Source organism: Apis laboriosa, unplaced genomic scaffold (genome assembly GCF_014066325.1).
Source record: "Apis laboriosa isolate Shangri-la unplaced genomic scaffold, ASM1406632v1 scaffold41_cov147, whole genome shotgun sequence".
Classification (NCBI taxonomy): domain Eukaryota; kingdom Metazoa; phylum Arthropoda; class Insecta; order Hymenoptera; family Apidae; genus Apis; species Apis laboriosa.
This window is the reverse complement of record NW_025223220.1, coordinates 973,862-992,629: the sequence shown is the minus strand read 5'-3', so window position 1 is coordinate 992,629 and position 18,768 is coordinate 973,862. Positions and strand designations below refer to the sequence as shown.

The 18,768-nt window shown below is 27.1% G+C and overlaps 1 protein-coding gene across 1 annotated transcript in view; it reads left to right on the top strand.

The window, feature by feature from the left end:
- Window positions 1–18,768, top strand: part of LOC122716042 (cytoplasmic polyadenylation element-binding protein 2) — an 88,532-nt gene that overhangs the window by 53,099 nt on the left and 16,665 nt on the right. The window contains exon 4 of the mRNA XM_043938738.1: window positions 3,761–3,811. Coding sequence (XP_043794673.1) covers window positions 3,761–3,811 — 51 coding nt within the window. The remainder of the gene's footprint in view (window positions 1–3,760; window positions 3,812–18,768) is intronic.

Genomic DNA, 18,768 nt, shown 5'->3' with positions numbered 1-18,768 from the left:
CGTGTATGGTTGAAAAATTCGAATTGAAACATCTTTAAGTCTAAGATTGGCGCAATCGTTCGCGTTTAAGGTTTAATGTAACTTGGACGAAGAAAATTTTTCAGTTCGGGAACCGCGAAAGAGAAAGCGTTGAGAAATTTTATCGGATCGACGTGTCGCAAGATAGAGTTGTTTGGCAAAAAGTCAAGCCGTCGTGGTTTCGTGACGCTGCTTTTCGCGGGAAGAGAAGGCAAGCCATTCGAAACGCCAGTATTATATTTTAGAATCGTAGTGGATTTATAAGAAAATGAATAGCAAGTGCAATTTTCTTTCTTTTCTTTCAGATTTCGTTATATATATAGCAGTTCAACTTTGATTAAAAACAGTGATTTCTACAGTAGTACGATTTGTTCTTTCACTACTGCTGCTACTACACGTTCTGTTTCTACTTCCGCTTCGATACGATAAACGAATGAGCAGTATATGCTAATTTTCACATGGCACAGTGAAATATTAGTTAACCCGTTTATATTTTTCAAGTCATTTTCGATCTAATTGTATTTTCTTATAATAATAAAAATTCCTCGAATTTGAACAGAAAATAAAAAAAGTTATTATTAATATTTTATGCTAAAATCTTTTTATTTGTTAAATCGAAAACGAGAGCACAAAAATTAGACCGTAGCGGGCTTAATCCATGAAAATTATTTATATATATCTATATATAATAATCTCTCACATAACCCTCGCGTGAAGATTAAATGTGCAGATTTCTTTGAAATTTATTTGATATATAAGTACCTAATACCTAATTTAGAGTTTGCATGATTTGATCGTTCGACTTGCAAAGGTGGAATACTTGAGGAAAAAGAGAGAGAGAAAGAGAGCGTAATAGCAGCAACGTAGGAAAGAGGAAATTATCGCCGCATCGACTGTGGCAATAGGGAAGTGTCGGTCGGGCGTCCCGAATATACTTGTAGTGGATATTTTCGATTCGAGCCGATTGCACAACTCTCTCTGCTTGGTTAGCACGCGCATGCTTCTCTGCGTACAGCGGTTATTCAACGACGACGTAAGTATACGTGCTTTGACTCGTCTTGTTTCTGCGTCGTAATTAACGTCTCTGTCTTTAATCGTCGGCTTCACGTGTTTAAATTACCGTCAACTATAAATTACGACTCGTTTGAACAACCTTGAATCGAAAGGTCTGCTCGATAGAAGCGAAGTTGCCAGGTATATTACGTGTAGTACACGTGTGCATCATTGTATCAAGGCTGAGTCGCGATTACCGACGGAAACAAGATTGCGATTGATATAAGCGGAAACTGTCGAAAGAGGTACGCGCAGCGCAGCGCCACTGTCAATTCGTAGAGATTTCGCTAAGTTTATGCGCGCGCAACGATGCGGTTAAAGGAAACGGTCGAACGCGGTCTCGAAACGGTTGGGAAGAATTGAGCAATGTGATCAATTTTTATCTTATTTGTTAAGTACACCATGGCTCATAAGTATTAAGACATCGATTGGTCTCGTATAAAAATGTGATTATTGATATGAATTACTGGAGAATAATCATAATAGATAATATAAATATAGAGATATAATATTTCAAAATATGCAATATACATTACATATGCAAAATACAGAATAAGATGTTTAAAAATAGAATTCTTAGAAATGATTTAAAAATAATCATTTATCATACTGGATTTAATTTATTTTTATAAATAATTTTAAATTTTTTATTTATGATAATTGCTTAGAAGTAGTGAAAATAATTAATTAATAGTTATGCATTAGCTTTTATAATTTATTGATTTATAATCCATTGAGAAAATCTACTAGATAAATTAGATAGAATCTCGTAGGTAATCTGAAGATTTGAATTTAATTTATTAAATTATAATATAATATGCACATATGGATGAATAATAAGAAATAAAATCTAATGTAAATTCTAAAAATTCGTTTAAAAATATATTAAAAAACGTGAAAAGTATTTATATTTAATTTTATTATACATAATTAATAAAAATTTTATAATTAATATCAGTTTTAAATCGATTTTTTGTAATATAAACTTCTAAAAAAAATAAATGTTAAAGATGAATCTTCATGTTTGCTTAATTCTTTTATTTAAAAGAATTTTTATTTTAAATGTTATAATATGAATAAAAGTATATATTATTCGCGCAAATTTAAATTTAATTAAATTATTATATCAACTTATTAAGTACCATACTTTATTAGCATTTATATTATTAGGAAAAAAAATTTGTATTGTTTTCTTTTTCCTCTTCTTTTCTTTCTTTCTCTTCTTTTTTATTTTTACTTTCTTTTTTGATTCATTTTTATACTGCTTGGGATTGTTTCTTGATTCATAATAATAATATGAAAATACATCACGTCATAGATTTGAACGAATCAATCGAAAAATATTTTGACGCTAAACATTTTGTTCATCGAGCTGAGCTATGCTCGTTTCGACTTGTTATCTCTTCGTCTACTAGTCTCGGAAGCCACAAAACTGTATAGAGGGATAATCCATAGGTTCGAGTTGCCAACGTTTCCTTGTTCAGTTTATTTCGTTCGCGGTTAACGGTTATGCGCCAGTGTCTCGATAAGCTAGGTGACACGCACACTTTTATCAAATGGTGAAACCGCGTTTGATCCACGTGTCCAGAAACGGGCTTTCGTGTCGCTACTTACGACACTGTGCAACGTGATCTCCGAGAACCGCACGCGAGCGGTTCGTTTTCTTTTCCTTCAGCTTTGCGATATAATATCCCCCGGCTCGTAACTTCACGCGCGCGTCTAGCGTTACCGCGCGTGGATGCACGCCCATACACGCTCATACGTGAAAGATACCACGGATCATTCGATCGATCCTTCGACCACCATGATTTCACATGGCCCAACCTTTTTTATGTGGCCGAGTAAAACTTTGGTAACCGATTTATCGATATTTTTCGAGACTTTTTCTCTATTAAATTTTCTAACGATGATTATTATTAATTACTATTCTTTGATTATTAATTATAAACGATCGATATAGCGTTTTATACGTCAGGTTTTTTTTAGATATTATAGAATTTAGAAATGTTATAAAATTTTGTATACGAACAATTTAATGTTGAGATTCTTGTATTCGTAGTTGAATTATTATCATTGAAACTTTAACATACGTCGATATTTTTTCTTTTTTTGAGATTTTTCTTTTTATTGATTATTATTAATTAGCATCTTAGATAATATTGATAATGTCATTAATGATCGATGTTTTATGCACTCTAGATTTTTAAGGAATATTATTATAGAACTTATAAATATTATGAAATCTTGCTATTCGCATATAAATAATTTAACGCTGAGCTCGAGATGTATGAATTGTAGCTGAATCATTATTATTCAAATTGTTATGACAAATATATTGTGAGACACTTGTGAAAGAAAAAGAAACAATAACACGAAGAAATCAAGAGGATGTCTTGATTATGATACAATAAATTATGGTACAATAAATTTCAATTCGGGAACTCAGTGTCATTTCTTCCTCGTTCTTATCTCAATCATTTATATATGATACACATTCGGAATTAATTTATGCATTAGCTCAAAAATAACGTAAAACAGAGATAACTAGTGAACTTTTGTTATCGAAACTAGATTCGTTTATCGAGATTTACGATTGCCATGGCGGAATGTATAACAATTGACCGATTGAAAATTGAGATTAGAGCGTAATACGATTTTAATCGGAACACCAACCTTTTCTCTGTTTCAGGATACATGAACTGCAATGCCAGCACGCTGCAATCGCTCACGCAACTACACGGTGAGTGAAAACTGTCAGTTCATTCCTTTTTCTTTCCTCTTGTCTAGTTCTTTTGTTCTTTTCGTCGTTTGGCAGTTTCTTGAATGTTTCGCGACACGATGATACTTAGAGTGTGGCGTGGCATGACGCGAGTTGGCACGCCACATCACAGGAAGATTCCTTGAGAGAGAGAGAGAGAGAAAGACTAGAGCCGTTGGTACGCTCAATTAAAATTTGCGCTTGCGCAACGTCTTTGCAACAGGCTTGTACACTTTTTCTGACGGTAATCAAGGAAATGCGCCCTTCCCTCGCGACACTTGTTTCCTCTTTCTTCGTCGCAATTGGTGGAAAAGGACTAGATCAAAACATATACTTTGAATCCATTCGCCTCCTCCTCGATATAATCTTGTACGCGCATAATCTTGTTCCGCTTTTTCTTCCTTTCCCCGCCTCATTTCCTCGGCTGGCTTCACTGGGTTTATTTTAAGGATATGAGAATTACGAGCTTAATTTAAATATTGGAATTAGAAGATTTTGTTACTAAATTGTAAGAGAAAAAAGTAATTGAAGTGAAGATAGGGATATGAAATAGAGTAGAAATATGAGATATCAAGGTTTTAATTTGTAGAATATTGATATATTTGTGAAATATTTTTAAATACAGTAAATTCTAGAAACTAAAAGAAACATAAAAGTTGTACAAAAATATCAGTCGAAGCTTATGTATTGAGTTATAAAAAATTTAAGTTTTAAATTTAAATTGATAAAGTTAAGTGTAGTGTAATTACAGATAGAATTGTCTTATTCTATCTTCATTTATAACTTAATAAATAAGTAACATTTTTATATATTAATTTTATGTTTGTTTGAATTTCTAGAATGAATTTTTAGAATCTTTCAAAGATATTTCACAAATTATATTAACATATAATAATAAAATTTTTAATATTATTAAATTTAAATGAGATAATAATCTTTCATTAGCTATTGTGTTTCATTAATATTTTTTTATTCAATGGATATTTCTTATTTTCATCATAGAATATGCAGATTATGTAACAGGATATTTCAATGGGATATATTCTAATTTATTTTGTAATTTCTGAGGAACTAAAGAAAGATATTGTACAATAATCTTAATTTTAAAATATTAATATAAAATTAAATTATATTGTATTTTTGATTGTGAAATGGTAATGGTAATGAATAGTAAGAAAGGTATAGTAATAACATAGAATACTTGATATTTATTAACAAATAATGAAATGAAATTCAATTATTCGACGTGAAGAATAAACTGAAGAAAAACTCTAATGGATTTGGAATTTGGAATTGCGGATTATTCAATGCTTATCATATTTATTACACGTTTATTGTGATTATTAAAAATAATAATTATTAAAAAAAATTTATTTATACTTAATTTACATTTTTATCCAGTATTATAACTTATTTCTTTTAAAAATCTCATATTATTCCAAATTTTGTCCATAATTTAGAAAAAATAAAAAAGTTATTTGCAATATTTATATTTATATATATATATTTTTTATTAGAAATTTTTTAAAATTTTTTAAAGTTATTTATTCGATTTATTTATTTATATAAACCCTGACAGAAAGTATACGATTTTTAATTTATATCGAATATTTATTTTTGTCAAATTTTTGTGTCATATATATATGACACAAATCTATAAAATGTATTGTTTAATTTTTAGGCTTAGATAAAAAAATTATAAAAGCAATCTTTACTATTTTCTTCAAAATTCCGATCAATTGAATTTTTTTGTTTTAATTTTTTACGCATCATCTAATAAATTAATCCTTCTAAATTAAACTTTTCAGAAGAAAACTTGAGGTTTAAAATTATTGTATTTTAAAAGATGATCGAATTAAAAACTATCTCAGTATTTCTATCCTTTTTTTTTTATTTAATTTAATTTATGATTTAAAAAAAATGGAAAAAAATTTAAATCTTAAATAAATCCTAAATAAATAAATCCTAAATAAATAAATAAAATTCTAAATAAATAAATGAATTTCTATTTTACATTCTAAATAAACTCGAATATCTCAAAATCAAATTTTTCAATATTGTCTTTAACATCTAATTTAATAATAAAGTTGATTACAATATTAGCCACTTGAACCTTGCTTTACTGCTATCTCATCTGATTTTATGAATTTAAAACTATGTGTATTTTATCACAAAATTTAGAATCAGTTTGTTCTAGAATTTCTTTTTTTCAAGACAAATAAATAAAAAAGCGATATAACAAGCGCATCTTGCATCTGAAGAAGAAACAATCCAAAGAGAGTTGTGCTCTGATTCGTAAAACTCATCATAAAACTCATCATAAAACTATGAGTTAAAAAAAAAAAGCAGATTTTATACCGTTGTTGTAATCTTCTTCTCGTACGTTGATTTACCAAGCCAGGAAAGTTACGCGAGCATGCACAGAATCGGCCGCGTGACAGACACGCATCGAATCCTCCACTGATAGGACGAATTTCCAACGTGAAATCTCGATGCGCGAAGCGCGAGACGCGCACGCGAGAACCAATTTGTAACGGGTCATTTTCGAACGATCAAAATCGAACGCCTCATGACGCTTCTAAAAATCTAACATGGACGAAAAGCTAGATCTCGTGCTTATCTCGCCGATGAACGAGTGTTTTTTCCAACAATACACATTCGAGTTTCTAATTTTTACGAGCTACGAAAAAAACTATAAGTATGCATAGAAGGTCAAGGTAACCGCGTTACATATTAAACGATGCAGATACCGCAACTACACAGAACGTAACTACCGAAAACATTTTCAATAGAGACGGATATAAAACTTGAAATGATAATTTCAAAAACACGTACAATCTACAACCGTTAAATATTAACATTCATGCAATATTACGAATTACAACAAATTGTAAATCTTTAATCTAATATCGAATCATAAAATATTTCATCGAATATGTTAATAAAGTAAACCAAGCATGAAAAAGGTCGAATTTTAATGGATCTCGATAGAACCATCGCTGTTTTGTTATTTTTTTTTTTTTTTTTTCTAGTCCTCTTGCTTGCATAATGAAACGGAACAAGTTGGTCGGTTGTTACCTACCCATGGTAAGTCTACCGTGTAACCGGAAAAATACATTTCCCGTATATACAATCGGCCTTGGTGTGTTTCGTGAATTTATTACGGGGAAGCGTATCGTTGAACGGAGATATATATATTTTCCCGAAATATTTTTTCCCCCGTTTGTTTTCTAGGGAAAAAAAGAGGGGGAGAAGAAAATGGGAAAGGACAAATTTAAATTAAAAATTAACACAGATATTGACCGTTGTATCATATTCAAGGGAATAATGTATTCGACACTTGATATTTTCACTAGCGAAATGCTAGTTGTGATAATAAAACGCATCGAAGCCAAGGCGTAAGATTTTCCTTGTCCCACATTCCTAGCATCCTTGGCAAAGTTTTGCGTCGGTGACGTTCTTCGTTTGCAGGACAAACCTCTGCCTGTTTGTCTACATGTTTGCATGCTCGACCACGATACTTCTTTTATGCGATTTCTTTTTCTATAAATTTTATTACCGTTCAATGCTTGTCTTTGTGCGAAGAAATATAGCATTTGAAAAACGCGGCAAAATTCATGTTGCGTGTAAAGAGAGAAATAAAAGAGTCACAATAATGGAAGGGGCGTGTTTATTTGAAAATGCCTCGGGTCTAGGCTGGAAAGTAAGCGTTGGAAAATAATCTTTTTATTTCGTCGAGTCGAGCACAGTTTATTTTTGTGATTAATAATGATATTAAAACTTGTACACAATTGGTTTGCCGATAAATTTTAACGTTCAATTTTATTGATCGGTGAAATGATTGGATTATTGTAAAAGTTTTATTTTTTTATTCTATCGAAATATTTAATTACATTTTCATCGATCCAAAAAAAAAATATCGAAACGTATTCATTTTAAATCGTTCAACTAATAAATTCTATTATTAAAAATCGATGAAAATTCAAATGAAATTTTGTGATTATATGAAAAACAATGAGTTATACGAGACAGTTTTTTGTGAAATATTATTTTATGGGAACAATCAATTTTTAAAATTTCAATGCTTCTTTTCTTTAAAATATTTTCTTTACAATAGTTAAATATATAAAATATTTAATTTAGTATCACATCATTATAAAAAATGTACAAGTTGCATTAAAAAAAAAAAAAAAATTAGAGAATTTAATTTTCTCAAAAAGATTTTCTGTCAATATAACCTATTATATTTTACATCTATGAATAAGAATTTTTGAATTCACATACATAACTTTTCTTACAACATAATGCATAAAGATTTTTGTAATTAATTGTACATTTAAATTTTATTACTCGAATGATTTTTATAAAAATTAAATATGTCCAAATCTTTCTTTGTTTATAAATAAGAACAACAAAAAAGTATTATAATATTACAAATCTTTCTTTAAACATATAACTTATATTTTTTTAAATTATATTAGATATTGTTTAGGTAAACTGAATTTTTTCGATTCGACATTCTAAAGATTTTCTGATTATTCGATATTTATTTAATATCTGAGAATTGAAATAATTGCTATTTTTAAAATATATTTATACTTTAATATATTAACTATAAATAATCTATAAATAAATATATCCATAACTAAGTTATAATAATATTGGAAAATTGGTCAAAATTATGTATCATGTTGATAAAAAATAAGAATAACGTTTATTTATGCAGAAAGATTTTAAATGAACCTTTGAAAAAAAAAAGATTTAAAAAACATTAAAAAAGATATTTAACTACGAAAGAAAATTTTGAAAGATATTTCGTTCTTTCATCAAAATGGCAAGGTAAAATAAGACATTCGCTTAAAATTCGATTAAAATTATAAAATTTTTATTTTTTTATAAGTAAAAACTATTAATAGTTTAGAATAGTGCATATTATTAAAAATGTAATAATAATATGAATGTTATAAAAAAACCGAGAGATGTATAGCTGAATTTTTTATGAGCAATAATCATAAATACATAAATTGTCTTCTTTTTCTTTTCTGCAATCATGCTGTTTCCAACAATCAACATATTATTGTTCAATTCATACAATTATTAACAAAGATTTTAACAAAAAATAAATATCTAGTAAAAAAAAGAAACATTTCACTATATAATATAATTTAATAAATATTTCTTTCTATCATGGATAAGATTCTGGAAAATTTTCTATGTTCTTAATTTACAGCTTAAGCTTGAAATAAACTGTCAATCAAATAGTCAAAAGTACAATGTAGAAGAAAGATTTTAACAAAAAATAAATATCTACTAAAAACAAACATTTCACTATATATTATAATTTAATAAATATTTCTTTCTATCATGGATAAGATTCTGGAAAAATGTTCTTAATTTACAGCTTAAGCTTGAAATAAACTGTCAATCAAATATCAAAACTACAATATAGAAGAAAGATTTTAACAAAAAATAAATATCTACTAAAAAGAAACATTTCACTATATAATATAATTTAATAAATATTTCTTTCTATCATGGATAAGATTCTGGAAAATTTTCTATGTTCTTAATTTACAGGTTAAGCTTGAAATAAACTGTCAATCAAATATCAAAACTACAATATAGTATATATGAGTATATACAGAATGTAATGCTTCGCTCAATAAGTTAAAGAAAGCATCGCTATATCGAAATTTCTATATTCTATATTCATCAAATTTTTCACGCTCTGATACACACAAGAGAACATCTTCGCTTCTTCACCATAATCAATCATAAAATGCTTCGATGATTATCTAGATTTATTATTATATATGATATTTTTTTCTCACTATATTTTTTTATTCACCCATTCCATTTTGACCAACTTTCCCCTACGTAACTTTTTCATTTCTTTAATCTACAATTTACTTAAATGGACTTCTATTCACATCATTATCATTCTCACGATACACTTTCATAAATTGCAACAAATTGCAAACAGGGAAACTTTGATTTGAATTTTACTTATCTTGTTCTATTTTTTACTCACCTTTACTTTAAATTTCAAAATATTGGATAATAATTTTATATATGTAAGTTTAAGCAACAGTAAGAAGTTTATTAGGTCACCATTACTCAGGATTTCTGTGCAAATGGAAAATTCCTCCAAGATTGACACACGAAATTTCAACTTTCCACTTATAACTGATTTCGATTTAGAATAAATAAAATTAATTGATATTAAAAAATCATATCACTTTAATTATAATCAGATACCTATTATTTACTTAAATAAATATAATATAAATATTTATAAATAATAATTATAAATACAGACATTTGGAATATATCTATAAGTTAGAAGTCAATCGTTTTTTTAAACGATAGAATAATTCATCTCTCAATTGACATTAGTTAACAAAATATTCGATTATTTTCCCTAATAACGATTGAGGGAAACGATTCGATTGTTCGAACTTCTTCGTACATGAAGGATGGACCATTGTGCCTTCCACTGTCGTTCGAACAGAGAAAAAAAATCGTAGAGGAAAAGATTGAATGACGAGATATATATTCATAAGTTTTATTATTATTTTTTTTTTTTTCATATAATTCTATACGTTAAAAAGTATTAGAATAATATGTCCATAAAATTTATAAGATAATTGAAGTTTTGTCACGTGATACGTGACTTTTTTTTCTTTCGTGGAGATTTAAATGACTTGTTCTAACGTAACACGTATCAACCAACTTGACACTGCGATGGAAAAAAACCGATGTGAGAAGTGTAATAATGTATAATGGTACGTTTGAAAAATCTTCTTCTTGTTCGAGTGAGAGTTGCATTGTCTCAGTGCATCCTTGCATGGTAAAAAAGAAGAAAAACGAGTACTAGAAACATAGATCTTACCAAACCAATTTAATTTTTCTCTCTATCTTCAACTTAAGCTCATCTTAATTATTTATAAGGCGTTGGAACATCTTCTAAAAAAGAATAATAAATTGTAAATAAGTTAAATAAGTATTTAAATTTTGAAACAATAATACAAAAATTCAATTGATATTTCGTTTTTATTAAAATTGATTTTTTCAAAAATATCCCAGGAATTTATTAACATTCTATATATATATATATATATTTTTACAGTTCTTGTGCTTTTTTCTGAATTAGATTTAACAAACAATAAAAGTTTCATTTTAACACGTACAATAGGATGAACAAATTTTTTCAAATTTACAATAGTCGTCGTAATAAATATCGTGATTTTTTTTTTCAACTTGATATATCTTTTTAATTTATGACGATAAGATATATTAACGACGATATTATGTGATAAAGTCTAATGAATATGCGATAATGGAAGAGAGGCAAGCAATTTTCGCAATTCATTTTTTTTTTTTAAAAATCTTGATTCATCTCGAAGATGACTTCCATAAATATTAATAAACGCGAAGAGAAATTTTGTCTCTTTTTTGAATTTTTATATTTTTGCTTGTTGATGTTACTATAATATCTTTTCATATACATTAAATTCAATTGTTATATAACAACGTCGAATTTATCTTGACGATGAGATTATGATAAGAAAATGGATAGGTTATGTCGATTTAAAAAAAAAAAGAAATCGTGGCATCATCATTTAAAAAATTCTTCGTAATATATCGCGTATAAAAAAAAACAAACTTTCACCTTTTCTATGTTTTTTTTTTTTTTTCTCTCTCTTACACATCTATCGCATGCGAGAAAAACAGTAGAAACTAATATAGCATAATAAACACGCCCTGTACACGTTTTCCGCTTGACGCGGCGTAAATGAGATTTTCTCCATAGATTAATTACCAATCATTTGCATTGCTTGTTACATCGTTGTTTATATCAAACGAGAATATTGTATCGTAATAGATCGAAATAATATCGTAGAAAAATAAAAATAAGCTTTCGAAATAGATCAAAACTTACTATCGTTGATATTAAAAAAAAGTAAAATAAAAAGAAAAATTAGCGTTTTAACCTAAAAAAAAAAAAAAATGAATGAAAAAGTATTTGTCGAATAATAAAAAAAAAACATCTATTCAATTAATAATAATAAATAATAATATATATAAAATAATAATAATATAATATATAAAATAATAATAATATAATATATAAAAATAATAATATAATATATAAAATAATAATAATATAATATATAAAAATAATAATATAATATATAAAATAATAATAATATAATATATAAAAATAATAATATATAATAATAAATAAAGAACGAGTAGATTATGAATTGATCTAAAATAATTATTACGAGTAATATTCGAACTCGTACACGTTCGAAAATCGAATTATAGAAGAACATTTATTGTCGTTATACGACATTATACAAAATTCCAATTCTGTATAGACGATCATTTTATTTCATATACGGCTTGAACCTTTCGATTGGAGTTAAGCGTGTCGCGGATTACAGAGAGGAAGATGGAGAAGATAGAGAGAGAAGGACGGAGGGAGACCTGTTTTCAAGACCTGCCTTAACGCGTCCTGTAGATATCAAGAGCATTTTTGCGCTTGGTATCGAGGAACAACGCGTGTTCAAGACCGGAAGCAAAATTGAACGGAGACATTTGTGGAAATGAAAAATTGAAATTTTCAAAGTGAAATATTATCTCTATCTTCTCGTTTCGTATATATATAATATAATATATATATATATACGATAAACGAATCTCTCGAATCGTGTCACGTGTATTTCCCCCTCCATCTCGATCAGAATGTAAATATGAATAATTCGCATTGTGGAACAATGAAATGTGGAACAAAGTCATTTTCAACAATAATCGATAACAATACAATAGCATTTCCTCCTAGTAGTTTTACCTTTCTTCCTCGCTTCCAATTCGACTCGATACGTAGTCTCTTGAAAATATGGCAAGAGGTTCTGCAGTTTCGCTTGCACAAGACTTTGAAAAGGTCAAGAGTGCAGCAACCACTTCCACGCGTTCCCCTTCTTTGTTTGATCGTACGCGGCTCGCGTTGAGTTTGATTATTACCGCGTTTTAATATCTTCGTATTTTTCAAAAACTTGTCGTCCGTAGTTTCGTTTGTTGTTAACGCTCGCTTTAAATATTAAACTTATTAATCGAAAATTTCTCGATAAGCTCGTTTCGTTTCATACATTCACATTTCGAATAAATTTTTTTTTTTTAAGGTAAAACAGAAGAAAGAATGGAAGAAGAGAAAAATGTTGGGTACACGAGTCGAATATAAAATAGTAGATAATCTTTGGATATCATAGGAATATATAGATATTCAGGTGTTTTTTTTTATTAGATTTTTACGAATATAAATCCAAGGAATGTAATTCTTATATCTCTGATATTTTGATGTATATTTTTGTTGATAAATTAGAGAATATTTCATATACTTTTAAACGTAATACTTATTACAATAGACGGAAAGAGTAATTTTAATGTTCATATAATTCAATAATATGTATATGCCCATATTCTCATTAAAAAAATTTCATAAACAAAATTATTAATATATTAGAATATTAATATATTAGATTATTATATATAGAATATTAATAATTAATATATTAGAATAATAATATTCTAATAATTTAAAATATATTTAATATATAATAATTGTTTTATTTTGATATCGATATTCCAGGAAATTTTTATTTAAAGAAATAAAATAAGTAAAAATTTTAGAAAATACATTCATTACTTATCTTACAACTTTTAACTTTATTTTTTTTTTTTTAATATACTTATAATTTAATTTTCCTTATTAAAAAAATTATTATTTTTATTAAAGAAATAATAATGATTATTATTATAAATAATTAATATATTAAAAATTAATAAATTAATAAATTAAAAAAATTATAAATCATATATTAATATCGCTAATATATCAATATTATGATACAATACAATATATTAATTAATATTAGTGGAATATCTTTGAAAGATCGATTTTAGAGATTAAAAGAAATATAAAGATTGATATTTAAAGATTAAAGTTTATTTATTAAGTTATAAGCGATTTAAGTGGTAGATAAAATGAGACAGAAATAGAGTGAAACAACTTTATCTCTTACATTGCTGTCTCATTTTATCCAATACGAATTTAAATTACTTATAATTTGATAAATAAGTCTCAGTTATAACTATATCAAGTTTTATGCCTGTCACCAATGGTGTTTGACAAATATATTGAGTGTTCCAATGACAGTATATTCATGAATTATTGAGAATGGGCATTTATTAATATAATCGTTTAGGAATGTATATTACATTTCGTAGAATTAATAACTCTTTTGTAAATTGAAATTCTACTTACAATTAAATGTGCAGTCGTAAATTATTACGTCTCGTTCAATAAAAATTTATTTAAAAAATAAATTATATATCGCAAGCTAGCTAATATTGATTCAGGTATTCATAATTTTGCTATATCTTTCTAAATAATCTATTTTTTTTATCGTTAATTTTTTCTACTACAAGTATGAAAATATATAATATTTTTTAATATATATGTATATATTTTTTAATTGCTAATTAACAATTAAAATTATAATCTGTGATTACGTTAATATTTAGATTTATTTCTTTTTATATTAAATGAATTCTCTTTTTATTTTTATGAATTTTTATTTCTTTGAATAATTATGTTTTAAATTAAATGATTTATCGATGCAAGTAAAAATAATTAATTATTAGCTTTTGGTTAGTAATTTAGTTCAGAGATTTTATTTTATTTTATTTTTTTTTTCATGAAATGAGAAAAATATATAATTGAACTGCTCAATACATTGAAGAAACAATGGACTTGAAATATTTGTATGAGAATGTGCATTATTTTCGTGAGATTTTCTGCAAATTAATTAATATATGACGTTGCAACAATATAAAGTAAATAAAAACGTATTAAAAAAAAAATACAAATAAGTAAAAATAAATGAAATGTGTTAAAAAATTATTTTACAAAGGAATATTTATACATGCACACATTGATTTCAATGTGAAAGATAGTTTTAAAAAAAAAAAATTATTGTAAATTATAATTATCATCTTTTATATGAAAAATTTGTTATGGGATAATTTGTTATTATTGTATATAACAATTTATTAAAAATTAAATTATAAACTTTATATATTTAACTATTATAAACATCATAAAAATAATAATTAATTATATTATAATTATAAAAATTTTTAATAATTATAAAACTACTACAATCAAAATTATTCATCTTAATTATTTTTTAATTGAAATTACATTTATTTTTTCACATAAATACAATGCATTTTTGTATTTTTTATTATAAAATTAAATATAAGATTATATATATTATATAAATTAAGATTATAATTTTTATTATAAAATAAAATTAATTTAATAATTTTTATTATTAAATTAAGGATCTTAAATTAAAAAGTGATTAATTCTATTTTTTTACACCGTACTAATAGAATATCGTACTATCGAACATTATATGATTATCTTTTTAAGAATTATCTCATTAAATTTCATTCTTTACTTTTAATTAACTATAAACTTTTACTAATTAATTATAAAGAAAACGTTTAGCAAGCTTAAAAAAATAATATATTTTTGCTTTCCATTAAATAAAAAGATAGATTCTATATTCATAAAATATTCATAAAATACCTTTAAATTATTGGAAAATAATTAATTTCGAAATAAATTTAATGCTTTTATTTTTTTTTCTTTTCTTAAATATTCAATAATTAAAATTTTAATTTTAATTATCTAAATAATTAAATTTTTCATGGTGTATCAATTATATAAGTATTATATAAGTATTATGTATCTCGAAAAGTCTTTTAGTGAAACATAATCTTATTTTATATGATAAATATAAAATCTGATAAAGTATATACAATACAATATCTGTAAAAGTATATAGTACTCAGTAACTGATACGATCCATAATATCTAGAGCATAGAGTATTCAACAAGGGAACGTAGTAATTGAAGCATAATAATTGATTCTTTTGAAAGCCGCAATGACTGATTCAAACTTTCTTTTATTTTCGTTATTATTTAAAGTTTTTTTAACTTTATTCATCTGCAAAAAGGATTTCTACAAATAGAAAACTCGTTAAATTTTACTTTATTGCCCCTAGCAAGAAATTTTCGACGATAAAGCTAACAATAAAAAATTGTTTAAAAACATTGTAATTTTTGAAATGTAATATGTCATAGTTTATATCACACGAATATGTTAAATCTATCCAATAAAGTAGATACACAAGTGAAAAGAATGTAGCGAGAAAATAAAATTGGAGATACAATTAATAATTTAAATATGCTTATACAATTATTATAGATATGAAAATAAAATATTAGATAATAAATATTACATAAAAATTTCTGCTAGACAAATCTACTTATTTCCAGCTATGTGTTTTATAAAAAAAAAAAACTATAATTTAATCGAAAACTAATTATCAGACCTATCGAATTATTGAGAAGCATTATAAAATAAAATAGATCGAAATGTTTGTTTTGAAAACAAAAAATTGATGAAAAAAACTTAATACCAAGTTAAACCAAGGTGCACGAATTCCCTTATCACACTTGAACGTTCTCATCCAACCGTCGCACGTTTCTATCTTTCCTTCCCACCTGAGCTGGTCTAGATGAGATGGTCTAAGGGGTTGACGAACGGGAACCAAGCAAGACCGAGGAAGAGAAGAAGCGTAGGAGTAGAGGAGAGGTAGTGGGAGGGGATAGTGAGATGGAGGGTGAAGAAACGGTGTGGCAGAGAGTAGCGAGGAGAGACAGACGGACGACGACAACTCGTCGTCGAGGTTGGTATGCAAGAGGGCTGTCGTGAAGCTACGTGAAGCCTCTTGAGACACGCGCTCGTTAATTCGCAGGATTTTTTTAAGTCGTTAATAAGCCCATAATTACAAATTTTTATAAGTCGCGCACGCAAATGGAAACCTCGAAAAAAGACGGGAGAGTGAGGAATGGGAAGCGGCGCGGAGTAAAAAAGTGGGGATAGGGCGAGCGGGCGAGGAGGGGGGAGGAGGGGGGAGAGGCTAAGATCGTGGAGTGGGCTAGACAGCCGAGAGATGGCGAAAAAAGAAGGAAAAAGGAGAGGCGCGAAAACGTGGCGCCCCCTAGTAACGTTTTAATTGCTGCTTTCTCCCCGATTACCATTATTCCTTAGCGAGCCGCACGCCCGTTGCCACTTGATGCGATTCGTTGCTACTTCCACGCGGCTTTTCAGACGCGGCGATTCGATCTTTCAAAGCGAGCTTAATCGATCGATATAATCCCTCTCCTTCGTAATTAACGTCGTCGTTTCGCCTCGATTCGATCGGTTCGTATTCAATGGATCGTGGTTTTTTTTTTTTTTTTTTTTCTCCCATTTGTTGTGTTTCATCGAGGAAAGCATCTAAACGGTCGTCGACCTCATCGAGGAATAAGAACTTACTTAGAAAAGAGCTTACTAGAAGAGATATGGAAAACGTATTTAAACGTGTATTTACTTTTATATGTAAAGGTAACTTTAATTAAAATTGTTCATATTTAAAATTTATTAATCATTCTCGTTCGACGCTAGTTAAAAGTTATTTATGGATTTTTAGCATTTCGAGAGAAATAGGAGAGAATATGCGATGTAGATAAATTGATTCGAATTGCCGGTTAGAGGAGTCAAATCCTTTCGTGTTTATCTGAAATTAAATCAACTCTCGAAGTAAGTGTTTGGGAAGAGTTCAACTATGGTAGAACTGTGGTAGGGCAGGAAGGAACGTGATGAGGGAAGAATAGCCCAGCATCGTCCATGAGACAACATTCATTATCTTCTCTCAACAATGGCCGATTATTACGATAAATCCTCCTCTTCCTACCTAGTCAGCTTTTCCTCTTTTACTCTCTTCAAATTGAATTAGATGCCGCGTTCCTCTGTCTTTGTTTCATTACGCGCTTTTCTTAATAATTTCTTGCAACGTTCTCATTGAAAACAAAAACCGATTCTTCTTTATATATATATATATATATATTTCATTTTTTCTAAAAATAATACAAGTAAAAAATACCTTCCTCAAAAAAAAATAAATATAATAGAAATTTTCTGAGAAAAAGTTAGATTCCGCGTTTCTCAGTCTTTGTTTCATTACACGCTTTTCTTAATAATTTCTCATTGAAAAGAAAAACCGATTCTTCTTTATATATATATATATATATAAATTATATATATATTATATATATTTATATTATATATATTATATATATATATATTATTTTTTCTAAAAATAATACAAATAAAAAATACCTCCCCTCTAAAAAAAGAGTAAATAAATAAATATTGTAGAGATTCTCTGTGAAAAACTTAGATGCCGCGTTTCTCAGTCTTTATTTCATTCATTTCTCTTTATATATATATGTATATATTTAATTTTTTCTAAAAATAGTACAAGTAAAAAATAGGCCAAATAAATAATACATAATATTAATAATATTATATGTAATATTAATAATAATAATAATAATTCCCTCCAAAAAGAAAAATAAATAAATAAATATTGTAGAAATTCTCTGTAAAAAATTTAGATACAGCCTTTTTTTTTTCTCAGTCTTTGTTTCATTACACGCTTTTCTTAATAATTTCTTGCAATTCTCATTGAAAAGAAAAACCGATTCTTCTTTATATATATATATATTTCATTTTTTCTAAAAATAATACAATTAAAAAATACCCCAAATATCTCCCCTCCAAAGAAAAGAATAAATAAATAAATATTGTAAAGAATATTCTCTGTGAAAAACGGACAAACACTTTAAAATACATTCATCTCTTATCGAAAGTAATTCGTAAAAAGCGAACAAGATTTTTTATTAACACGAGAAACTAACCAATAAACAATTCTTCTCCTATCCATTCTTCCCATTCTTTTCCTCTCGCGATCTT